At 65.9% G+C, this 24,024-nt stretch overlaps 2 protein-coding genes across 2 annotated transcripts; both read left to right on the forward strand.

The window, feature by feature from the left end:
• Window positions 1-418: 418 nt before the first annotated feature.
• TFCP2 (transcription factor CP2) lies at window positions 419-13,946 on the forward strand. The gene is made up of 15 exons (XM_086768895.1): window positions 419-680; window positions 4,214-4,365; window positions 4,556-4,632; window positions 5,025-5,130; window positions 5,318-5,424; window positions 5,943-6,095; window positions 7,335-7,445; window positions 8,747-8,835; window positions 9,292-9,340; window positions 9,784-9,877; window positions 10,439-10,529; window positions 11,274-11,380; window positions 12,287-12,429; window positions 12,997-13,048; window positions 13,155-13,946. Exons 1-15 carry the CDS (start codon window positions 559-561, stop codon window positions 13,190-13,192), a joined length of 1,491 nt encoding a protein of 496 aa, XP_086625021.1. The 5' UTR covers window positions 419-558; the 3' UTR covers window positions 13,193-13,946.
• Window positions 13,947-15,392: 1,446 nt separating this feature from the next.
• On the forward strand, window positions 15,393-23,758 carry CSRNP2 (cysteine and serine rich nuclear protein 2). The gene is made up of 5 exons (XM_086768894.1): window positions 15,393-15,522; window positions 20,295-20,482; window positions 21,506-21,765; window positions 22,322-22,618; window positions 22,875-23,758. Exons 2-5 carry the CDS (start codon window positions 20,335-20,337, stop codon window positions 23,694-23,696), a joined length of 1,527 nt encoding a protein of 508 aa, XP_086625020.1. The 5' UTR covers window positions 15,393-15,522; window positions 20,295-20,334; the 3' UTR covers window positions 23,697-23,758.
• Window positions 23,759-24,024: the final 266 nt, after the last annotated feature.

Genomic DNA, 24,024 nt, shown 5'->3' on the forward strand with positions numbered 1-24,024 from the left:
CTCCCCGCCCCCCGACCAATCCCCGCGCGGCGGGCCGGGCGCCGAAGCTTTCCATTGGCTGCCCGCCGCTGCGCGTCGCCCGCTTCCCATTGGCTGATGGCGGCGGGGGGGGCGGGGCCTTCTCTCCACCCAGCCGTGGGGGCGGGGGGGTGCGGGGCATCGCCGCCTCCATTTTGAGGGGCGCGCGGCCGGGGGCTCCCGGCGGGGCGGTCAGCGGGGCCCGGGGGGGTGCAGCCCCTCGGGGCGGGGGGGGGCAGCAGGGCTCGGGGTCCCCCGTGGGGGTGCAGCCCCTTGGGAAGGGGTCGGGGGTCTGCGGAGGGGGCGTCTGGGGGGGCTGCGCGGCCCCGTGCTGGGGGGGGGGGGGGCGGATTTGGGGTCGAGTCCTCATAGCAACGGGTTAGGGGGTTCGCCCCCCCCCCCGAGGAGAGGGACCCCCAAAAAGCGGGGCGTGCCCCAGGGAGAAGCGGGGAGCGGGGGGTTGAGCCCCCCCCCGCCGCCCCCCGTCGCCGCTGCCCTCCTGCGCCGGGGGTCGCCGCCCCCTCGGCCGGCGGGGCGAGCATGGCCTGGGCCCTGAAGCTGCCGCTGGCGGACGAGGTGATCGAGTCCGGGCTGGTGCAGGACTTCGACGCCAGCCTGTCCGGTATCGGCCAGGAGCTGGGCGCCGGGGCCTACAGCATGAGGTAGGTGGGGGGGCTCCGGCCGCCCTGAGGGGTCCTGCAGCGGGGCCGGGCACCCCGGAGGGCCGGCAGCGCGCCGAGAGCCCCAAAACGCGCCGAAAAACGGGAAACCGAGCTGCTCGCCAACTCGCCGAGCCATTCCGGAGCTTGGGACGCGGTGGGAGTTGGGACGGGGGTCGCAGTTGCGAAGAGCCCCTCTTGGGGGGCTCGGTGGGAAGGCGTTTGTGGAGAGAGGGGCTGCGAACCCCCCACGCCGCTCACGGCTTCGGCCTCTCGATGCCCTCGAGGTGCGGCTCCGGCGGCCGAGCCACGCGGCTCCTGCGCCGCTGGTGCCAAGAGCGCGTGGGCGCTCGCTTCGGACGGCCATCGCCGCAGGAGCGGTGCTTTGCCCCGAATTACCCGCCCGGGGGGACGCAGGCGTGGGGTTTTTGGGTCAGACCGGCTCCGTCCTGCCTCTGGCGCTAAAGCGGGAGCGAAGGAGAGGGGCGAGACCCCCGCGGGGTCGAAGGCACGAGCAGCAGCGACGGGGACCGGGACCCCGTAGCGTGGGACGCTCCAAGCGCGTCACGCAGGTACGTGGCCCGTGCTCCGGCTTGCTTCGCCGCTCCGCCGTCCCGGCTCCGGCGTCCAGCCGCTCGGCGATGCCGACGCGGTGCGGCGCGCTGGACGTCCGAGACGCGCTGAGGCCCCGGTTCTGGGAGCGGGGAAGCGCAGCTCACGGACGAGGCGTTGGACGGGACAGGGTCTGCACGCGGCCACGCGTTTCCCCGCCGCCGCTCTCCGATGCGGATCCAGCGCCGTCTGCGAGAGAGCTGCCTCGGTGTGATTTGGGGTGAGAGCTTTCTTAGGTTTTTGCCACTTCTCTTCCGCTCGTTTTCCTCCTGGCGTTCCCCTGGGCTGGAAGCGAGGAGGGAGGGCGAGGCGGATCCCTCCCCGCGGACCCGAGCAGGAGCTGGGCGCCGAAGCGAGGCGTGGGGCTGAGGTGAAGCCCTCCGGGACGAGGAACCGGAGAGAATCCGGGGAGCCGGGACAGCCTGCAGCCGGAGGAGGCAGCTGAGATCCTCGGGGAAAAGCCGCCTCGGAGGCGCGAAGCCGGAGGAAGCTGTTCCGGCTTTCCCTCCGGCCCGGAGATGCGGCCAGAAGGAGCTCAGATAAATGCTCTGAGGTGTCCGTGGCGGGCGCTGCGACCGGCAGCGTTTCGGAGGAGAGAGTCCCCCTTCGTTACCTCTGATGAGGAGGGAGAGAACGAGTTTCCAGTTTAACGAGCGCAGGGCGAGCCCGGCTTCGCTTTGGAGGGGAGTCACCAAGCCCCGAAGCTCCTTCTCCTCCCTTTCCCCTTCTTCTCGGGCGAAGGGTCCGCGCGCAAACGCTCTCCTCTCGCAGAGGCCGGGCGAAGGCGGCGCGGATCGTCGTAGCGGCCGGCTCGCCTCCCTCCGGCTAAAACCCGTCGCCTGTGCTCGAAGTTTCGGCTTGCGCGAGAAAATCTTGGGAAGCTCCAGGCGTCGAAGCGCTCGCGGCCTTCACCGCACCCAGGCGGGCGCCGGTTTTCGGCGCCAGAGGTTTGAGCAAGAGGCGTCCCGAGGCCGCGGCTCTGCGCGGTGTCGCCTGCCGAGCTTTTCCGTGCCGCTGTCGCCGCCGCGAAGGGGCTCGGAGCTCCAGCCGCGCTCGCTGAAACCCGACTCTCTTTTTCGGAGACTTTTTCTTGACCCGTAAATAGAGCGCGAGCCCCCGAAGGTGAGCGCGCCGCCCGGCCCGTCCTGACATCTGACATTTGCTCTCCGCCTCGCGGGAAGACGGGAGAGGTTTCGTCGGGTTTTGAGGGCGTTTGCGGCTTTTCCCTGCTTTCTCCGCGAGGATTTCCCGCTTCCATCCCATCTCCCTATGGCAGCGGCACGTTACCGCCTCGCGAACGAGCGCTGGTAGGTGGTGGCCGGCGGCGAGGGTCGGCGCTGGGGCCGGGAGCTTTTTCCTGCTCGAGTTGCGCGGTGGGATTGTGCTTTGCGTTTGTCAACGCATCCGAATTCTTGGCGTTGCCGTTGTTCCCCGGATTTAGGTTTTCCGGAGAGCGATAGTCAGGCGTTGGCTGAGCGCTTCCATCCCTGGAGTTTTTCTGTCATTATTTTTTTTTTTGCCCCGCTTTTCCAGGAGATTCTCTCCCGCCCCAGAACCGCAGGCCTGAAGTCAAGCGCCTTCCCCCCAGAATCCGTTAAATCGCGCGGTGAAATATTCCTTGATTTTAAGGGAACCGGGAGTTCCAGGTGCCTTTGGCGCAGGCGGCACCGCGCGTGCGTTCGTCTAAAGAAAAACCCACGGGGTCTGGCCGCGCCGGGCGTTGTGGGGATGTGGCCGGAAGGATGCCAGGCCCAGGAGCGGCCGAGCTGCTTTATCGCCGAGCTGTCTCTAAAAACATTTAACGTTTTATTGCATCCCGCAACGCGCGAAGCTGCCCCCGTTACAGCGCGGACGCGGAACGACGTCGGAACGAGCGGAGGGCTCGGCCCGGGCGCTCGTGGCCAAGCCGGCGGCCGCTGCAACGGCGGAAAGTTGGGATTTGGGCAGGGCCGCGCTCTCCTGCTCGCGCTGGGGCGGCGCGATCGGCGTTGCTGGAGGCGGGGCGGGTGCTGGGCCTCTCGAGACCGAGGGGTTAAGCCCCTGGTAGGGTGGGAGCTGGGATTTGGCCGGATAAATCCAGTTTTCCCTTGGGAAAGGTTTTTAATGTTCAACCAAAAGGAAAAAAAAAAAAAAAAAAAGAGAATTTAACTCCTTCCGCGCGCTCCAGCCAGCCCGGAGCCTGCAACAGGAGGGGCAGGCGGCTTGGTTTGGCCTCGGGGCTCGGTGCTTCGCCGCTGCGCTTCCCCGCGGTGCGAGCGGCTCCATCCCCGCGAGTACGGAACAGCGTCCGGGTTTGCCGTGGAACGCAGAGAGCCAAGGTTTTGGTGTGGTTGGTGGGCTTGACCGGGCCCGGGACGGACCCGCTGCTGGCCAGGGCCGAGCCGATGGGTGGCAGGATGTTCCCTGCTAACGCCTCCGCGATAACGGATTTAAGAAGGGGAAAAATTACAAAAAAAATGAGGAGACGTGAAGACGCTGACGGTGACTTTAAGGATCTCTCCCCGTCCTTATCCCAAACCTGGAGCCTTTTCCGTATATCCTCTCTCCCTGCTCCCTCGGAGGGTGGGGGCAGTGAGCGAGCGACCGCGTAGTGCGGTCCCGAGCAGCGCTAAACCCTGAGCGCGGAGCTCCCGCCTAACGCCTCTGGTACAACCGGAGCGCCGGGAGGGTGCTCGGGTGCCGCGCGTTCGCGGCGAAGCTGTCCCGATGCCTCGGGGACCGGGGCCGTTCCCCGTCCTGGGCAGGGGCGCAACCCTCCCAGGGTTCTTTCTGTTCATCCACGGCGCTGGGTACGTGCGGGTTTTTTTTTTTTTTGAACTAAAAAAACACTCAGAGCTCTTCCTCGGGGGAGGAATGAAACCCCAAATTCACCGTCTCTCCGGAGCCGGAGCCGAAATGAATCCGTCTGCCAAATCTCTTTGCAGCGACGTCCTCGCCCTGCCCATCTTCAAGCAGGAGGAATCGAGTTTGCCTCCCGAAAACGAGAACAAGATTCTGCCTTTCCAGTACGTGCTGTGCGCCGCCACCTCCCCCGCCGTCAAGCTCCACGACGAGACGCTCACCTATCTCAACCAAGGTGAGGGAAACGCCCCCCCCCCCCCCCCCAAAAAAAAAAGAAAATTCTGCTTTTTGGAACGAAAAGCGCCTTGAGAGTAAACCTCAGGTCGCTCCCGTTGGGAAGCGGCGCTTCCTTCGCCTCGCGGCCTGCGGCGGCGGCGGGAATCGCCTGGCTGAGCGTGAGGCGCCCTCGCCTTCTTTTCTCCCAGGGCAATCCTATGAAATCCGGATGCTGGACAACAGGAAAATCGGGGAGCTGCCGGAGATCAACGGGAAGCTGGTAAAGGTAAGCGGAGAGCGCGGGTCCGGCCGGCGCCGTGCCGTGCCGCGGGGAGCAGCCGGCGCGGTCTCGTCCTGCCGGAGCCTCCGTGGCCGCGCGTGGGGTCGGCCTGTCTTGCGTGCGGGATGGTTTTTCCCTTTTACCGTTCTCCCACCTCGCTGAGCCCAACGGGGGCCGAGCCAAGAGGCGACGGCTTCGTGTTGAGGACGGCCGAGCCGCGGCCGCCACGTTCCTGCCCCGTTTGGGCATTTTTTTTTTTTTTTTTGTGTGGCTTTGGCTTCTTCCCGAAGCCTCCATGCTGCTCCGCTCCCCTCTGGGACCGGGAAACGCCTGGCAGCTTGGAGGCCGGCGGCGTTCCCGGCGCGGCGGCGGGCACGGGCTGTCTCTCTCCCCTCCAGAGCATATTCCGCGTGGTGTTTCACGACCGGCGGCTGCAGTACACGGAGCACCAGCAGCTGGAGGGCTGGCGGTGGAACAGGCCCGGCGACAGGATACTGGACATCGGTGAGTCCCCGCCGAGCGCCCCGGCCGGGCCGCGGGTGCCGGAGGAGCCTCCGGCCGCGCTCCCGGTCCCTTGGCTTGAAGGGACGAAGCGCCGGGGCGATTCCGCGCTTGGAGAGCCGTGGTTGGTGCTTCCCGGCGTTCCCTCTGAATCTCTCCCGTCTCCTTCTCCGCGCGCGTGCCCCTGCAGATATCCCGATGTCCGTGGGCATCATCGACCCGAGGGCAAACCCGACGCAGCTCAACACGGTGGAGTTCCTGTGGGATCCTTCAAAGAGGACTTCGGTGTTTATCCAGGTAAAAACCAGCGGGGAAACTCCCGTTGCGGGGGGGTCAGGCGGAAAAATAAAAGCTTTCCGAGTGGGAAAGAGATGCCTTTTGGGCTTGGAGCTCTGAAGTGCTCCAGCGGTAGGAGGACGTCAGCTAAAATCCACCCTGCCCCCTGCCTCAGCAGGCACAGCTGACCGCCGACAAGTTGTCTGACACCTTTTTGGGGTCGCTCAGGTCCCCTGGATTCGGGATCTGGGTCTCCATCCCGCTCAGACGCTTTTCTGCGCCCCGCCGGCTGCCGAAACCTAAAATGCCTCTTGGAAACGCGGCCGTCCCGCCTGGAATAAACGGGCCGCGGCGCGCGGAGGCTGGCGGGGCCGAGCTCCCTGCCCTGCTGATGCGGGGCTGGCTCCTGACCTCACGAGGTGGCAAAAACGATCGGAAGAAGGTGGCTCCGGGCCGCCCGTCCCGCGAGCGCTGTCCCGAGGGGAGCGGGGAGCTTGCGGCGGGAGTTACGGACGGCGGGATGCCTTCCCTTCCCGCAGGTTCACTGCATCAGCACGGAGTTCACCATGCGGAAGCACGGAGGGGAGAAGGGGGTGCCCTTCCGGGTGCAGATCGACACCTTCAAGGAGAACGAGAACGGGGAGTACACGGAGCACCTGCACTCCGCCAGCTGCCAGATCAAGGTCTTCAAGGTACCTCGGCCCGTCCGTGGCCTCTCCCGCTAGGAAACGAACCGGGAGTCGGTCCCGGTTCGCGCCGCAGCCCCAGTGAGCGCCACTGGGTCCCTCCGGTCCTGTGTCGCCCTTGTCTCCCTGGTTCCTCTCTCCCGGTCGAGTCCGGATGCCGTTGAGGCTGCAAAAGCGGTGGGCCAGGAGCAGCGCGCGGGGAGAGCACGGGGTGCGTTGGCTCTGAAACCTCCCGCGCTCAATCCCGACTCTTCTCCGCTCGGGAGATCCGCCACGGAGCCTTGTTATTACCTCTTGCTCGTGCTCCATCTGCCTCCGATGATCCGGCAGACTCCACGCCGCGCGCGCGTTTCTTTGCGCCTGCGTCAGACCCGTTCGCCGCGGCGTGTCCTTTGCGGGTGGCCGTGCTCCGGACTCCCGCTCTTCCCGTTCTCCCCCCAAAGCTGGGAGCGTTTCGGTGCTTTCGGAACAGCTGCCGAGGGCCCGCGCTCCTCGGTGTCTGCGGCGCGGATCCTTTCCGGCTGCCGGAACCGACGGCGTCGACCGTGGAGAGATAAGAGCGGCCGTCAGGTTTTCCCGGCAGAACCCGGCGGGTCAGGCGCTGCTCAGCGCGGCGCGGGGGTAGTTCAGTTCTGCCCGTGCTGCTCCGCCGAGGCCAAATTCCTTCCGGCTGCGGGTGCAGGCGCGCGCCGCCAAGGTTTTGAGGGAATTTCTTCCAGGGTTCTGCCGCGGGGAGCGCTGGGATGGCTCTGCTGGGTGTAACGGTGCGCTCTTTCTCGCCGCTTTCCCCACGCTCTGAGCGTTCGATAAAGGCACCGAATAAAATCGTCTTCACCTCGTGCACGGCTTTTCAGGGTCGCGGCGAAGGCGCGGGCGTGACTGAGCGCTCTCGCGTTCCCGCGCCGCTTGTGCCGCCGAAACGCCGCCCCTGCGAGGGGCGGAAGGCGCAGCTCAGATACGTGACACCAGAAAGTGGCCTCTGTCCCCTGCGAGCCGGAAGTTTCTTCCCAAAAACGTTTAGGGGTGTAGGAAGTTCGGGACGTTGGGGTTGTTGTTGAAGGGGCGCTGTCGCCGCGGGCAATTCCCCGTGCGGAGTCGCAGCCCTTCTCCTTTTCCCTCTGTAAAGCGCCGAGCGGGTGAGCGGACGGCCGCTTCGCCTTCCCCGCTCCTGGCGTTCCTTGCGCATCTGTCCTGCGTCTGCCGCCCTTCCCTGCTGCCGTTCTGACGGGAATATCTCTTTTCCAGCCCAAAGGAGCCGACCGGAAGCAGAAGACGGACAGGGAGAAGATGGAGAAGCGAACGCCTCACGAGAAGGAGAAATACCAGCCCTCCTACGAGACGACGATACTCACGGAGGTGGGGCGCTCCTTCGCGCGTCGTTTTAGTGAAACGCGGCTCGCGGGCGGCGAGGAGCCGGCTGTTCTGCTGTGAGGCTGGGATGGAGCAGCTGACGAAAGATTTGTACCTCTCCCTGCAATCGCAGAATCCCAGGAGGGTTTGGGTTGGAAGGGACCTTCAAAGCCCACCCAGTCCAACCGCCCTGCCAGGAGCAGGGACATCTCCAACCGGATCAGATCGCTCAGAGCCCCGGCCAACCTGGCCTGGAATGTTTCCAGGGATGGGGCATCCACCGCCTCTCTGGGCAGCCTGCGAGGTGCTCCACCACCCTCAGCGTCAAATATTCCTTATATCCAGTCTGAATCTCCCCTCTCCCAGTTTAAAACCATCCCCCCTCGTCCTGTCCCAGCAGGCCCTGCTGAAGAGTCTCTCCCCACCTTTCCTGCAGCCCCCTTTGGGCACTGGGAGCCGCTCTCAGCTCTCCCCGGAGCCTCCTCTTCTCCAGGCTGAGCAGCCCCAGCTCTCCCAGCCCGGCCTCACAGCAGAGCTGCTCCAGCCCTCTCAGCATCTGCGTGGCCTCCTCCGGCCCCTCTCCACCAGCTCCGCGTCCTCCCGACGCTGGGGGCTCCAGAGCCGGACGCAGCGCGGGGCGCGGGCGGTTTCTGGGCGGCGAGCGCGCGTGGCCGGCTCGCGTCCGGTTTTCCCGGCCCCTGCTCCCCATCCCTCCATCCCCCACCGGGATTTGTCCCGGGATCGCCCCCACCCCCGGGCAGGACCCCGCCCTTGGCCTGGCTGAGCTCCGTGAGGTTCCCGCCCGGCTCCCTCGGGACGGATCCCTGCCCTCGTCGTTTTGCCCGTGTGGCGGCCGGCCGCTGAGGCCGTGAGCGGGCAGAAAACCCCGTCGCTTCCTCCCTGTGCTGGTGGAAAGCGTCGCTCTGTTAAGATGCCGTGGTCCGAGAGATCAGCCCTGCGAGCCCTCGTCCCGCCCCGGCTCAATTTGGGAACGCTCCTCCGTGCCCGATCCAGGCTCAAGCCGCTGCCTGCCTCGCAGCGCAGGGGCGCGGGGAGCGCTGTGCGTGCCAGCCCGCTGCCAGCGCGGTGGGTTCGATCCCCGATCTCGCCGCGTTTGGCTTTGGGCCTTTTAAGAATCGCGAAATCCGAGCTCGGTGCCCGTCTGCAGCGAGTCGGCGCGGCTCCTCTTAATCCCCTCCTTTATTCCTTAATTCCGTTTTGCAGCCTGTTAGCAAACAGCCGCTACCCAGAGCGCGCGCGCGCTCCGTCAGGGCGATCCTCTCACTCTCCTGGCTTTTCCTTTGCAGTGTTCTCCCTGGCCTGAGATCACCTACGTCAACAACGCTCCGTCCCCCGGCTTCAACAGTTCCCACAGCAGCTTTTCCATCGGCGAAGGGTGAGGTTGGAGAAGGCGCTGCCTGGCTTTCCATTTCCAGCCCCGCGCCGCAGATCCTCGTGGCTGAGCTGGCGCAGAGGAAGGACCCGGTCCCGGGGTGCGCGGGGAGGTGGAAGCAGCCCAAGAGGCCGCGTCAGTGGCGCGAAAATCAAATTAAAACCCCGAAGCCGAGCGCTGCCACCTCCCCGGCTGCCGCGCAGCTCGGCTCTCGCGCGGCGAAATCCCGGGCGCGTTTGATCGGGGGTTCGGCGGCCGGCCCCTTCCCCGTCGCGTTAACACCCCGGCGTGGGCCGGTCACTCTCACGAAGTGGTGTGCTTTTCGCAATTTCCCTGCGTTTCGGCGCTCTGGGTTTCGGGACGCGGAGGGTGCTGCCGGCCGGGATCCCGTCCCGGAAGGGGCAGAGCGGCGCTCACCTCCCGTTCCACTCTCTCTGCCTCTTTTTCCCTCGCCACCAGCAACGGCTCCCCAAACCACCAGCCCGAGCCGCCCCCTCCGATCGCAGACGTAAGTCACCCCTCGGAGCTCGCGGTAGGGACGGGGCGCGGGTCGGCGAGCGGGGTTTGGGGACGGAGCGGTGGGTGGCTGCGGTTTTTCTGGGGAGAGACCGCTCCAGTTGAACCTCTTCGGGGGTTCTCGCTTCTTTTTAACCCCCCCTCAGAAAAAAAGGGGCGAGAAACGTCCAGCACGACGACGCGGAGCTGCGAGCAAGCTTTCCGCAGCTCGCCGCGACCTTTCCGTGCTTTTCCCTTCGCTTCCTTCTCTTCCTCTGTGTCCCTCTGCCTTTTAAACCCAAACCTGTCCAGGCTGCAGCCTTCATCGCGCGCTGGGAGCCTGCCGCGCTCAGCTCTCCGTTTATTGTCGTTATAAACCCTGACCGCGCTCGTTCCGGGGTGGGAACGCCTCCGCGTCGCTTCCAAGGCCGTGACTCTTCCTCTCCTGCCTTGCAGAACCTCCTGCCCACCAGCACGCCGCAAGAGGCCCAGCAGTGGCTGCACCGCAACCGCTTCTCCACTTTTTCTCGGCTTTTCAGGAATTTCTCAGGTAGGTCACGGCGTCCCCCGTCTCTTCTCTGCGCCCGGTCGCTCGGCCTCCTCTTGCTCCTGAGGCTGTCTTTGTGTTACGTTGCAAATATAAATGGGTTTTTTTTTTTTTTTTTGGAACGCGATAAAACGTGGCGCTCTGAAAGCTGTGTTCTTCGTTTCTCACCTGGCAAAACAGCGGGGAACTCGCTCGAGAGCTCACAGCGCCCTCCGATCCTAAAACCAGCCGAGAAACGCTGCTCTAGGGGGAAGGCGCCGCGTGTAAACAAATTCCTGGCGTTTATTTTCCTCTCCTTCCCTGCCGATCTGGTCGCCATTATCCAGGGTCAGCGAGGCGCTGGGTGGCCGTAAACGATAACGTGGGGCGCAGGGTCGTACCGAAACGCGCTCTGGCCAAACCAGTCTGGGGAAAAAAAAAAATTAAATACAGAAATCTTGCGAGCGTCCTTCTAGGGGAAGGCAAAAGCAATTTGAGAAAGGGGGAGCTGGGGGAGGGAGCGGGGGCTGGACGTTTTGGGCTGGATTACGTGACTTTCTCTCCTTTGGATTCGTAAAACCCTAGGTGCAGACTTACTGAAGCTGACCAGGGAAGACGTCATCCAAATCTGCGGCCCCGCGGACGGCATCCGGCTCTTCAACGCGCTGAAAGGCCGGTACGTTGGTTCGGCCCGTCGGCTTGGCTCGTCCTGGGAGAGAGAACGGGGTTCCGTTAGCCTTCCTGAACCCCCTCCGGTTAAACTCGATCACTGAGCCGGCAGGGTCACGGCTCCGGACACAATTTAGGGAGGAAAATCCGTGTGGGAGAGAAGCGTTAGAGATGATCTCGCTCTTTGAGTGTCGGAGAATCCAGCCACGAGCCGGCTCTGTCCTCTGACCGGCCTCTCGGTGGAATTCCCTTCCCGGAAAAGCGATATTCCCTTGCGCCTTTCCCTGCGGAAGCGGGGACCGCTGTTTACCTGAGCTCCCGGCTGAGCCGCAGCGTTTTGGAAGGCGCTGAGGCGCGGGGTGGGCCGTATCCAGGCGGGAAGGAACAGGGAAGCATCGGCACCGGCTCTCCGACGCAGGGCAGCAAGAGCTGCGCGGGCGGGGAGCGTTCCGGAGCGTTAACGTTCCGCCGCCGCCGGCTTTTGCGCTGGGAAGTTAGACTGGAAGGAGGAGGAGCGTGCGTTTACGAGGGAGCTCGGTCCTCGGGAGCGAACCCTCCAGTTTAGCCGCTGGGTAACCAGTTAGCACCGCGTCCCCTTCTCCCAAAACCGTGATAGGTTTGCTTCGCGATGAACTGGTCCACCTCCTCTTCTCCTGCCGGGAATACTGGGGGAGGGAGGAGCGCTGGCGAAGCGTGGGGAGCCGGAGGCGCCCTGGCGCAAAGGCGCTGACGTTCGCCGCTCCGTCCCCAGGATGGTGCGGCCCAGACTGACCATCTACGTCTGCCAGGAGTCCCAGCAGCTGCGGGACCTCCAGCAGAAACACGAGGACGGGGACGCCGTGACCAGTACTTTTTTTGGTAAGGGTTTCGAAAGCTGCGCGTGGGGACACGCGGGCTGAGCGGGGAGAAAACCAGCAGGGATGTGGCGGGAGCTGTTCCCAGCCTCGTCCCCGCGCCACTGCCCCGCAGATTTTTGGGCTGGCGAAGGGCTCCTCTCGCAGCCGGGGCCGCTCGGGTCGCCAGCACAACGGCTCGGAGAAGCTCCGCGGTTTTTGTTTTCAGCTGCTGCGCCTCGCGTTGGCCGCTGCTGTTCGGCTCTGCGCCCGAACCGAGGGGTCGTGCGCGCTCCCCTTGGGTGACGGTGCCGAAAGGTGGCGGCGAACCCCCCCTGCCCTGCTCCCACCCAGCTGATTGATTTATTTTTTCTCCCCTTGCCGGCTGGGAGCTGCCGAACGGCGGCTCCTGCGAGAATCCGGCATTGCCCAGGCGACGACGAGCGACCTACATTTGCGGAGCGGCCGGGCGGTGGTTTCTCCGCCTCCGGGATCGGAGCGGCGCGAGCCGGAGGGCTCGTCCTTCCCTTGCCCTGCTCCAATTCGCGTCCTTTCGCCTCCCCCGGCACCCGCCTCGGGGGAGTGGGGGAACTGGGGAGGCGCTGGGGCGGCGTTTCCGTCCCGCGGGGGTTGAAAACCGGCAGGAACGCTGCAAAACGCTGCTGGTGGTCAGAAGCAGAAGGTTTTTTGGGGCAAGGACTGCGTAAATACAGCGAGCGTGGCTGGAGAGCGGTGACAACCGAGTTGCTGAGGGGTCGGGGCGCGCCGCAGCCGCGTCGCGAGGGCAGACGCCCAAGACGCGCCGCGGTGCGACGTTCCTGCATTGGCGCCTTTCCGGCGCTCCTCCGAGCGTCCCGCTCCCTGGGCCGGCGCGCGCGCGGCGCTGGGGTGCGGCGATCGGCGCCGAGCTGTGACGCCGTTGGCTTTGCAGTGTACCACGCGATTTACCTGGAGGAGCTGACGGCGCTGGAGCTGACGGAGAAGCTGGCGCAGCTCTTCAGCATCTCCTCCCAGCAGATCAGCCAGATCTACAAGCAAGGCCCGACCGGGATCCACGTGCTGATCAGCGACGAGGTAACGGCCTCTGCGCGGGGTCGCTCCGGCTGCTTCGCGGCTCGTTTGCGCTCTGAGCTGCGCTGAAGAAAAATCCTAAACGTGACGAAGGCTGCGCGGGAGCCAGGGAACGGATTCCCCCGCGCCCGCCTTCGGAAAGGGCCCTGCTCCATCGCCTCCGCGTTCCGGCGGGGCGGGGTTGGTCGCTGAAGCGTGTAGAGCCGGAGATGTTGGCGCTCGGGGTTTCTCCGACGCGAGCAGCTCTCCCTGCGCCGGCCCGCGCCACGTGCGCGCTCTCCTTTCCGCTCGGGTTTCTTCCACCTCCGCTGTAAAACCAGGGAGGGGAGTTGCCCGGAGAGGAATCCCTGAATCCGATGGTTTCCGGCTTGGTTCGGATTTTCGGCTCTGGAGAGGAAGGAATAAATCTTGATGGCCGGTGCCTCTCCTGCCTCCCGGAGCGGCTCCTGGCCCTTTCGGCACTTTAACTCCGCGCCCGTCGCCGAGGCGCCGTCGCTTTGGGCCGGGAAGCGCGTCTGCGGTGTTGAAATCCCGCCTCGTGCTCAGCTGCCTTTCCTGGCTTTCTTCCAGATGATCCAGAACTTCCAAGACGAATCCTGTTTCGTTCTGGACACCATGAAAGGTGCGTAGCTGCCCCGGGGGCTCCGTCTCGGATCTCCCTTGGCGGCGGATCCGCTCAGCCCCGCGGGTTCCCTGCGAGCGGCTCCCCAGCGTTGTTTCCTTTCCAGCCGAAACCACCGACAGCTACCACATCATCCTGAAATAGGAGGGGACGGGCTGAGGAGCGCCCGCCGTCCTCTCGTCGCGCGTGAAGACCCTTCGCTTCCGGCACAAGGACACGAGCGGAGATCCGGAAACTCCCGGGCACCCTCTGGAAAGACCCCAAGCCGTCGGTTACTCCGCCGAATTTCTCGCGGGGGACCTCCTTGCTCTGACAGCGCCCAAACGGCCGTGGACGGTCGCGCGCTGCTTAATTCCTGGAGCTCTGAGGCTTGGAGTTCCCCGGTCGCGCTCTCACGTAGCTCTCGGTAAAAAAAAAAATTCGCCGTTGGGACCTAAAAAGCTGCCTGGGGGCTTTTTTTTTTTTTTAATTCTCCCTGCGGCAGGCGTGCTCTGCTTTTCTGAGAGGCGTCGCTCGCAGACTGGCGAGAGGACGCGGATTGAACTGGACCGGGAAAGCCAGCCGGCCCTGGGGCGCGTGCCGAGCGGAGCGGGTCCCGAATCCGCGGCGCGCTGTGCCCACGGAGCCGTGGGCCGCGGCTGCGAGGGGTTTTCGGAAAAGATTTTTTTTTTTTTTCTTAAGCTTTCATTTAATATCACGACGCGTCTGTTAGACAAGGGCGGTGACTTCCTTTTCCTGCGCCCACCCCGAAAACGGCGTCGGCCGCGTGCGCGCGGGTGCCGCCCTTCTTCCCTCGCGAGCGTGAGGTCGCAAGGAATTTTGTGTACGGAGCGGGTCGCGTAAAGCCGGAGCAAAACGCGGAGCGCAGCGGAGCTGCATAAAGAAATCGCTAACTGGCTTGGCCTGCGGGATTCTTTTCTGCGTGTTTTGGGGAGAAAAACAAAAAAACTTCGCGCTCTGTGCTGAGAATTCCGAGTGATGGCCGCCCGCTGCCTCGTTTTCTATCCCTGCGCGCGCGGGGGCGGCGGCAGACGGCGAGTTCCGAGGGTTATCCAGCGCCGTTGGAGTTTCTGGTGACAAAAGTGCCTCCGCGCGGCTTTCCGGGATGGAAACGGTGCCGGTGGTGGATCCCGATCCCCCGGGAGAGACCGAGATGCCCGGCGGCGCTGCCCGAGGAGCTTCGCAGCCAAAAATAGGGGAAGAAATCCGCCGTAGAGCAGGGCTCTTAATTTTTAAACGATGCTGCGGCGAGATCCAGCGTGAGGGCGGTGACGTCGCTTCCCCCTCGACCCCCAAATGGCCTCCCCGACGCTGGGGGGGCGAGGAACTGGAGAATCCAGAGGTTGATACTGGGAAATATCCGGGATCGTCCCCGCCCGGGCTGGTTCTCCCAGCACCGCGTGAATTCGGGGGCCCGAATTTCAGCAGCGAGGAGGAGGAGGAGGCCGCTCGGTCTCCTCGCTTGGATGCGCGCGGCTGATTTTGAGCTGTTGGATGGGGAAAAATGCCGGGAAAGGGATTTGGGAGGAGAAGGGATGGGGTAGCAACGCGGCCCGGTCCTTCCTCTGGCCCCTGTTGCCGGCTGGAAACAAGGGGGGAGAGGAAGGGGTCGGGGCGAGGGGGATGAAGAGGAAGAGGATTTTTAATCCCATAATTTGCCCTGCTTATTAGTTAATAACTCCGTTAATCCCTAATCCGGCCGGGAAGCGCCACGGCTCTCCTGGGGAGGAGCGCGGCGGAGGGGCCGGCGAGCCGAGGTGAGCGCGAGGGTCCCATGGAAGATGGGGAGGGGGGAAAAGCGAAGCGGGGGCGCTGGTTGGGGCCGTCCCCGTTCAGCGGGACCCCGGCGAGAGGAAGATGATGGAGCGGGGGGCTTGCGGCCTTCGCGGGGAGGCCGAGGGCAGCCCCCCCTGCACCCCCACAGCGCAGCGGGGTCCCTTATCCCGAAAATAAGGCGCTTTGGGCCCCGTCCTGCTGCGTCCAGCCGCGCTAATCTCCTGTCTAGACTCCTCCGCCCCGCAAATCTCCGCCAGCCCCTCGCCCTCCGCCTGCGTTTCCACGGAACCCGGGGGGGGGATATGCAGCCTGGGGCGCCCCCCCACCACCCCGAGGGGGTTTTGGGGCGCCGCCCCACCCCGTCCCCCCATCTCCTTCAGGCCCCTCCCCACCCCTGGATGGGGGCGGGGTGAAGCCCCCCCCAAGGCCCCGATTTGGGCCTGCTCCCCCGCCGGGACTACATTTCCCAGCGTGCCCCGCGGCCGGACTCGCTTTCCCGGCGTGCCTCGCGCGGCGGGGCGGTGGCGGGGCGGGCGGCCCCCCCGTCACGTGACGCGGGGTACTTAAGGGGCGGCGCAGCGCCCGCGGCCCCATTGTTGTCGGCGAGCGGCGGCGGGGCGGGTCTGCGCGCGCCCCCGGCCCCCCGCGCGCCCCCGGGAGCCGCCCCCGCCCCGCCCGGCCCCGCCCCTGGGGACCCGGTGAGTGGGGGGGCGGGGGGGGGGGGGGGAAAGGGGGGGCCCGCTGCGCTGCCCCCCTCCCGCCGCGGCCGGCTGGGGGGGGGGGCTGCGGCTGGGGGATGGAGGGGGTGGGGGGGCTGTAGGGGGTGGGGGGGCCTGGGGGGGTGGAGGGGCCTATGGGGGATGGGGGTCTGTAGGGGATGGGGGGTGGGGGGGCTGGCGGGGATGGGGGGGCTGTAGGGGGATGGAGGGGCCTATGGGGGATGGGGGGGCTGTGGGGTGTAGGGGGGTCTATGGGGGATGGGGGGGCTGTGGGGGGTGGGGGGGCTGTGGGGGATGCAGGGCCCTGTAGGAGATGGGGGGGGCTTAGAGCTGGAGACAGGTGTAGGGGGTGGGGGGGCTGTAGGGGGTGGAGAGGCTTACAGCGGGGGGGCCTGTGGGGGACTCGGGGGGCTCTGGGGGATGGGGGGGGCTATAGGGGACGGGGGGGCTGTAGGGGACGGGGGGCTTACAGCAGAGGGGCCTACAGGGCATGGGGGGGTTTATAGAGGGTGCGGGGGCCCGTAGGGGATGGGGGCCTATAGAAAATGGGGGGGCTGCAGGGGGTGGGGGGCCTGCAGGCGATGGGAGGGGCTGCAGGGGGTGGAGAGGCTTACAGCGGGGGGGGCTGGGGGGATGGGGGGGCTGGGGGGGATTCGGGGGGCTGGGGGGGATGGGGGCCCTGTAGTGGGTGCAGGGCCCTGTAGGGGTTGGGGGGTGCTTGTGGTGGGGGGGTGTCCCCGAGAGCCGCGTGCCGGTGATGGCGGTGACGGTGATGACGGTGACGGTGATGATGATGACGGTGATGATGATGGCGGCGGTGCCGGTGCCGCTGGGCCGCGGTGCCCGGACGCCGTCTCCTCGCTGCGCCGCTCGGGGTGCTGCCGGCGGTGGGAGCCGGGGCCTGCGCGGGCGCGGGGCCGCCCCCCGGGGCTGGGGTCCCCCCTGCCTGCCCCCCCCCGGCCCCCCGGAGCCCTGGGCCCCCGGGAGAGCAGCCGGAGCCGGCGTTCCGCCGGGAGACCCCCCCATTCCGCCGGGAGACCCCCCCCATTCCGCCGGGAGACCCCCCCCATTCCGCCGGGAGACCCCCGCGCTCGCCTGGAGCTGGGCCAGCAGGACGGCCGCGGCCTTCCTCTGCCCTCAGCTGTGGGGTCTTCCTCACCTGCGGGGTCTCCCTGTGCCTTCATCTTCGGGGTCTTCCTCATCTTCGAGATCTCCCTCTGCCTTCACCTGCGGGGTCTTCCTCACCTGCGGGGTCTCCCTTGCCCTTGGGGTCTTCCTCTGCCCTCGCCTGCGGGGTCTTCCTCACCTTCAAGGTCTCCCTCACCTTCGGGGTCTCCCTCTGCCTTCATCTTCAGGGTCTTCCTCACCTTCAGGGTCTCCCTTGCCCTTGGGGTCTTCCTCTGCCTTCATCTTCAGGGTCTTCCTCTGCCCTCGCCTTCGGGGTCTCCCTCTGCCTTCATCTTCAGGGTCTTCCTCTGCCCTCACCTTCGGGGTCTTCCTCGCCTTTGGGGTCTTCCTCCCCGCCGGGGTCTCTGGACGGCGGCGTTTTCCGGCGCCGCGGCGCGGAGCTGCGCCCGCTCTCCGGCTCCCGCTGACGGCAGAGGCACCGCGGGCGGATTTTCGGGATTTTTCCGGCCCCACCTTTCCCCCCGCGCCCCGACCCCCGCCCCAGGGCCTCCGGCGCATCGGGGGCTCCGGGACGCCCCGACCCTTCCCCCCCGCGTTGCGCCGCCGATTGCTCCCGCGCCGTAGCCGGGATTTCCTCGTTAGCCGCCCTCGTTAGCGCCGGCCTGGAAAAGGAACTGGAATCTTCTGCCGTTTGGGTAAAAAACCCCGGAGCCGGCCGCTCGCCGGCGTACGGAGCGACGCAGGCCGACCTCGGATCGCCGGCGTGCCCACCGGCCGCCGCATCCCGGAAAATCCCGGAATCCGACGGCCGCATCCCGCGGGAAAGCCTCCCGGCGATTAATTTGCTAACGAGCCAGACTGCGGAACGCGGCGCGTCCGTGCCGTCTCGAAACGATTTACCCTTGGATTGGAGCTCCGGCCCTAATTCCTGGGATAACGCCGGGATCCGACGGAGCGCCGTGCTCCGTGCCGGGCGCTGGGCAGGTGGAAGCGCCCCAGATCCGCCCAGTTTTCCCGGCTCCCGGTTTCATTCCACAGCGGTTTTCCAGCGCGAGCTGAATTTTTTTTCATTTCTTTTCCTTCGGAATGGGATTTCTGCGCTCCGCTGCGTCCGGCCGCGTGCTCCGGCGCGCCGGATGCTTCCCGAGCGGAGCCAAGCCGAAAGCCAAGCCCCTCTGCCGCTCCGGGCGCTCCCCATCCCGTCGGGATCCGGCTTCTCCGAAGGTTCCCATTTGCTTCCCCTCGGCCGTCAACGTCCTCACCGGCATCGCGGCTTTGCCGTGCATCCCGGGATTGGGCTCCGGGGCTTTTCCGCTTTTCGGGAAGCTCGGAAGGGGGTTTATTCTGCACGCAGAGCCAAGGGGTGCTCCGCAGCGCCGCCGCCGCGTCGTTCCCGGGAATCCTGATCCCGCTGGGAAGGAGCGAGCGGAGCTGGGGGCCGGTGCCGGAGGGAAGCCCCGTTTTGGGTGGATTTCGCCCGGAACGTCAAACGTTTTCCTGCTGAAATCCCTGCCGAGAGCCGGCCGGATCCCGGGAGCGGCGGAGGGAGTAAGGAATTGCAGCCCGGCTCCCTTCCCGGGAGACGCCGAGCGCCGCTCCGGAATAAAACGGGCTCCCTGCATTATTCCTCAATTTTTTTCCTGGCTGTATCCGGATTGCCGTGGTCCGGACGGGGCCGGCGTGCTTCTCCGACGCCCGGGGGTCTCCCTGTGATTTTGAATTTATTCCCTTCCCGCTCGCCCGTCATTCCCGCCCTCTCCTCGGCCGGCTGCTGGAATAATCCCGCATTCCTGATTTTTATGGGAAACTTCACTTAAACCGGTCTCTTCCCAAAAAAATTTGCGGCTGGAGGCTTCCAGAGCGGAGCAAGCACGAGGAGGAAATCTCGCGCTGGGGCCCAGAGCCCTCGATCCATGCGGGATTTTTGGGAGCCATCGGAAAATCCAACGGATCACAAAAATCTTTGGAAATAAACCCGCTCGTCCCTCCGGAATTGCGATCTCGGCTCCGCCCGGAGAAGCCGCGGCGGAGGAGCGGCCCGGCACCGCGCCCGCCGTGGATGGAGGATCGTTGGCGGATCCGTCGGCAAACGAGTTTTGGGAATGTTGGAGCATCCCTCCCTGCGGAGATCCCGCTTTTCCTCCTCTCCGGAACGCTGGGAAGCGGCAAACCGGGAACGTGGAGTTTTTTGGGATTTTCTTTTTTACAGCGTTAACTCCTCGCCGGGATTTGGGCTCGGTCACCAACCCCGGACGAGCTTGGAGCCGGCGGGTTTTCCCGTCGGATCTCGGAGCGTCGCGGTCAGGCCGGCTCCGTCACCGCGCCGCTCCCGGCTCTCTCGCTCCCAAAGGCAATTCCAGCGCCGGCTGGCATGGAAAACCTGGATATTTTCAGCTGAGCGCCTTTCCGTGCGGTTTAATAGCGGAAAAAACAGGAATTGGGGCGGCATGGCCGCTTCCTGATGGATTTTGAGCCCGATTTTTCCTTCCCCTGTCCCAAATCCATTCCTCCTCGCGGGATTTGATCCCGATTTTTCCTTTCCCGCTCCCAAATCCGCTCCCCAGGACTTTATCTCCGTTTAAAATCCGAACAAAACCTCCACCTGGTTGATTTTAACTTTTTTTTCCCGCACTGTTGTTCACCGATGCATGATTTTTTGGGAATTTTTCCTTCTCCCGGCTGCGTCTTTGGCTCCGGAGGCGAGGAGGAACGGCGTTCCCTGCGGGATGAGCCTGGGATCAGCACCCCTGCCCCGCTCTCTCCTGAAATCCTTCGCATTCACCCGGATCCCGACCCCGGTGCCGAAAATCCTCGCCCCGCCGGAGCGGGAGACGCGGCGCAGCCTCTCCTCGTTGATCATCTCCGTCGTCAAGCGAGGCCGGCGCAGTCGGATGAGCGGGATGAGCGTGCGGAGGAGGAGCCCGCCGGGAATCTCCTGGCCGCGGAAAACGGGGCGCGGCGGCGGCGAAATGGGGCGGAGGGGGCGGGGACGCGGCGGCAGCGACGCTTTCCGCCTCCGCTTTTCCCCCCGGGATCGCGCGTGGGATGAGCGGCGTTGAATCCGCTCCGGAATTGTCCCGGAGTTCCGCAGGGATGCCGCTGGCTGCCGCGTTGGGGTTTTTTTTTTTTTTTTGCCGAAGCCGGTTGTTGGCGTTGCCATGAGAACGGAACGGGGAAGCAGAAAAGCGGAGAGGCCGGAGGCGCAGCCGGGTGGGCGCGGGATCATCGGCACAGCGTCCCGGGATGCTTCCCGCGCCGGGAACGGGGATGGGAATGACCAGGGATCCGTCCGAAAGCGTCGCCGTGACCCGGAAGCGTCGGGAGCGCGAGGGGTGATGCTCTCCGGTCTTCCCGCCGCAGGATCGGCTCCCAAAAATCCCTCACCCGAGCGCTTCCCGGCTTTCCTTCCCCGCGGAGCGTGCGGGCGGGAAAACGCCGGAGCCTCCCGCCGGAAAAACCTACCGGGGGGGGTTATTCCCGTCCCTTCTCGCGGTTCCGGCCTCCCGGAATTATTTTAACCCTCAGGATTTTCGTTTTTTTTTTTTTTCAGGAAGGGATCGAGCGCGTTATCCCGAGCGATCCCGGCTTATCCGCAACGCCGTTCTCCCTTGCCTTCTCCGCAGGTGAGCCCGCCGGCCGGCGTTCCATGCGGAGCGGGGCCCGATGGAGAGGGGCGGCGGCGGGGCGGAGCGGCGGCTGGAGGAGGCGGAGGTGGGATCGGCCGGCTCCAACTCGGACGACGAGGTGTCCAACAGCGACAGCGCCGACAGCTGCGACAGCGTCAACCCCGCCAGCTCCGCCGGCTTCACGCGTGAGTGCCGCGGGCGCGCCTGGTCGTACGTGGTCATGCGTGAGTGGCCGTGGTCATGCGTGAGTGGCCGTGAGTGTCCGTGTTCATACGTGAGTGGCCGTGTTCATACGTGAGTGTCCGTGAGTGTCCGTGTTCATACGTGAGTGGCCGTGTTCATACGTGAGTGTCTGTGAGCCTCCGTGTTCATACGTGAGTGGCCGTGTTCATACGTGAGTGTCCGTGAGTGTCCGTGTTCATATGTGAGTGGCCGTGGTCATACGTGAGTGTCCGTGAGTGGCCGTGTTCATACGTGAGTGGCCGTGTTCATACGTGAGTGTCCGTGACTGGCCATGATCATACGTGAGCCTCCGTGTTCATACGTGAGTGGCCGTGTTCATATGTCAGTGGCCATGTTCATACATGAGTGTCCGTGTTTGTACATGAGTGTCCGTGAGCCTCTCTGTTCATGCGTGAGTGTGTGTGAGTGCCCGTGTTCATGCGTGAGTGCCTGTGTTCATACTTGAGTGTCTGTGAGCGTCCGTGTTCATACATGAATGGCTGTGTGTTCATGCGTGCGTGTCTGTGTTCATGCGTGCGTGTCTGTGTTCATGCGTGCGTGTCTGTGTTCATACATGAATGGCTGTGTGTTCATATGAGTGTCCGTGTTCCTATGTGCATGTCCATGTTCATACATGAGCGTCCATGTTCATACGTGCGTGTCCGTGTTCATGCACGAGCGTCCGCGTTCCCGGCCTCCAGCTGCCCTCACCATCAGCGCCAGGCCCTGGCTGTGGGCCGGCCCTGCTCTCCCCATCATTCCCAGTTATAACCAGTATAACCAGTTATAACCAGTCCCGCCAGCGCGCGCCGTGCCAAACTCCGGCGATTCCAGCGCCTGGCTCCCAAACTGGAATTCCCGGCGTCCGTCCTGGCCCGTTCCCGTCCCCCTCCCGGCAGAAAAGCCGCTTCCCGGCGCGGACGGGGGACCCCCGGCCCGGGTTTCCGGCTGCTGACGGCCCCTCTCCCCCCGCCCCCGCGCCGCAGCCACCTCCATCCTGAAGCGGCAGAAGCGCCCGCGCCCCAAGAACGTCCGCTTCGACCAGGTCACCGTCTACTACTTCGCGCGGCGCCAGGGCTTCACCAGCGTCCCCAGTCAGGGCGGCAGCTCGCTGGGCATGGCCCAGCGCCACGACTCCGTGCGCCGCTACACGCTGCGCGAGTTCGCGCAGGAGCAGGAGGTCAACCACCGCCAGATCCTGCGGGAGCACCTCAAGGAGGAGAAGCTCCACGCCAAGAAAATGAAGGTACCTGCCCGGGAAATGCCCCGCGACGCGGGCGGAACGCGGGCGGAACGCCGCCGCCGGGAAGCGCCGAGCCGGGCCGTGGAGCCTGAGCGTGGCGGAAAAAATCCCGGCTGCCGTTTGCATCCGTTAGGGATGGATTTATCCCGCTAAATTCCTGCTTTTTATTTATTTTTATCCCTTTTTTTTTTTTTTTTTTTCGGGAGTCTGGCCGGGTGGCGTCAGCCCGCGCCGGGTTCTGAGCTGTCGGCGCAACCTCGCCGGCTCCGTGCCGCTGGAAATTCCGGTCTGGGAAGAGGCAGCCGGCGGAATATCGGGATCGGGGGCGGCTCTGCTTGTTTCCCAATGCATCCCGACGGGATCTTCTGCGGAGCCCGCCATGGAATTCTTGGATTATTTCATTTTTCCCCGCTTTTTTCTCCTAAAAACGCCGGGGGGGGTGGGGTTTGCGTGTCCGCGAGGGGTCGGCTCGCGGCGCCGGGCCCCGCGGGGGGACGGGGGTCGCAAATCCCCCGTCCCGCGGCGGTTGGGGCGCTGACGCCGCCGCGCCGCCCCGCAGCTCACCAAGAACGGCACGGTGGAGTCGGAGGAGGCGGAGGGGCTGACGCTGGAGGACGTCTCGGACGACGACATCGACGTGGAGAACGTGGAGGTGGACGATTACTTCTTCCTCCAACCCCTCCCCACCAAACGGCGCCGCGCCCTGCTCCGCGCTTCCGGCGTCCACCGCATCGACGCCGAGGAGAAGCAGGAGCTGCGCGCCATCCGCCTCTCGCGGGAGGAGTGCGGCTGCGACTGCCGCCTCTACTGCGACCCCGAGGCCTGCGCCTGCAGCCAGGCGGGGATTAAATGCCAGGTGAGTCCGGGAAGGAGACGCCGGAGCCGAAATCGGATCGCCGGGCGTCGGCCCGCGGCCGGAACGCTTCTCTTCGGGTGCCGGCTGCTCCCGGAGGGGCCGTGGCGCGGCTCCGGCTGGCTTTGGGGCCGCTCCGGGGGCGCGAATCTCCCCCAGCGCCGAATTCCTGACGTCGGGCAGCGCTGGGGTGGATTTTAGGCTGCGGGGAGGGATCCCGCGGGACGCGGGAGCTGCCACGTCTCCGTCTCCCCGCCAGGTGGATCGCATGTCCTTCCCCTGCGGCTGCTCCCGGGACGGCTGCGGGAACATGGCGGGGCGCATCGAATTCAACCCCATCCGCGTGCGGACTCACTACCTCCACACCATCATGAAGCTGGAGCTGGAGAACAAGCGGCAGGGTGGGCGGGCGCCGGCGCCGGAGGAGGAGGAGGAGGAGGAGGAGGCCGCCGCCGCCGCTCACGGCTCCGCCAGCGGCTGGCTGGGCCCGCAGCCGGCCGAAACGCAGGACTTCCAGGAATTCATGGCGGAAAACGAGACGGCCGTCATGCACCTGCAAACGGCGGAGGAGCTGGAGAGGCTGAAGGCCGAGGAAGACTCCAGCAGCGGCTCCGGCGTGGAGAGCCTGGGCGTCTGTATCCTGGAGGAACCCCTGGCCGTGCCGGAGGGATTGTGCCCGGCTCTGGCCGCTCCCATCCTCATCCCGGCCGGCTCCTCCGTGCTCTGCTTCGCCGAGGGCTCGGAGCAGGCGCCGCAGCCCTACTTGAACGATGGCCCCGTGCTCTACTACCAGGTGGAGCCGCGGCCGGCGCCGGGCGCCAAGGGCGAGAGCGGCGCCGCGGAGCCGCCGTCCCGCCCGGGCGACAAAGCCCTGGGCGCCCCCTCCGCCGCCGCCAGCCAAGGGGAAGCACCCAAAAACCCTCCGTCGCCCCCGGAGCCCGCGGCGCCGCCCTCCGAGGGCTGCCGAGCGGCGGCCGCGCCCCGCTGCCCGCGCTCCTCGGCCCCCGCGGCGCCGCAGCTCGGCCCGCAGCGGGTTCCCGAGCCGCCGTCCGGCGCGGAGCGCTCGCTGGCGCCCGTCTGAGCGGCCCCCCCCCCGCCCTCGGCGCTCGTTTATTTATTGACGATTAGATTTGACGGACCGGCCGCGGCCACTGGTCGTTATTTAATTAACGGGGGGGGAGACGGAGGGGGGGCTGCTCTGCGCGGAGGAGTTTAAGCGGCGGCGTTCCGGGAGCCTTTCCCGGCGCGTGGCGGGGCACGAGGGGCGAGCGGGACCCCGAGGACGCCGGGAAAAGGAGCGAGGCGTCCGCGGCACGAGATGGTTCCGCTGCGGAATTCGGCTCCGCCGGGCCCAGGCGGGATGGTTACGGAGCCGGTCCTCGCGCCGACGCGGAGCGCCGCGGCTCCCG

The sequence above is a fragment of the Chlamydotis macqueenii genome, chromosome 29 (genome assembly GCF_036417535.1).
Source record: "Chlamydotis macqueenii isolate bChlMac1 chromosome 29, bChlMac1.mat, whole genome shotgun sequence".
NCBI classification, from domain to species: domain Eukaryota; kingdom Metazoa; phylum Chordata; class Aves; order Otidiformes; family Otididae; genus Chlamydotis; species Chlamydotis macqueenii.

Bases quoted from the DNA above. Each gene is read 5' to 3' on its own strand.
- TFCP2 (XM_086768895.1), top strand. From the start codon at position 559: ATGGCCTGGGCCCTGAAGCTGCCGCTGGCGGACGAGGTGATCGAGTCC. The intron at 5,425-5,942 runs GTAAAAACCAGC...CCCTTCCCGCAG, and splicing joins GGACTTCGGTGTTTATCCAG to GTTCACTGCATCAGCACGGA. The intron at 6,096-7,334 runs GTACCTCGGCCC...TCTCTTTTCCAG, and splicing joins GCCAGATCAAGGTCTTCAAG to CCCAAAGGAGCCGACCGGAA.
- CSRNP2 (XM_086768894.1), top strand. From the start codon at position 20,335: ATGGAGAGGGGCGGCGGCGGGGCGGAGCGGCGGCTGGAGGAGGCGGAG. The intron at 21,766-22,321 runs GTACCTGCCCGG...GCCGCCCCGCAG, and splicing joins TCCACGCCAAGAAAATGAAG to CTCACCAAGAACGGCACGGT. The intron at 22,619-22,874 runs GTGAGTCCGGGA...TCTCCCCGCCAG, and splicing joins AGGCGGGGATTAAATGCCAG to GTGGATCGCATGTCCTTCCC.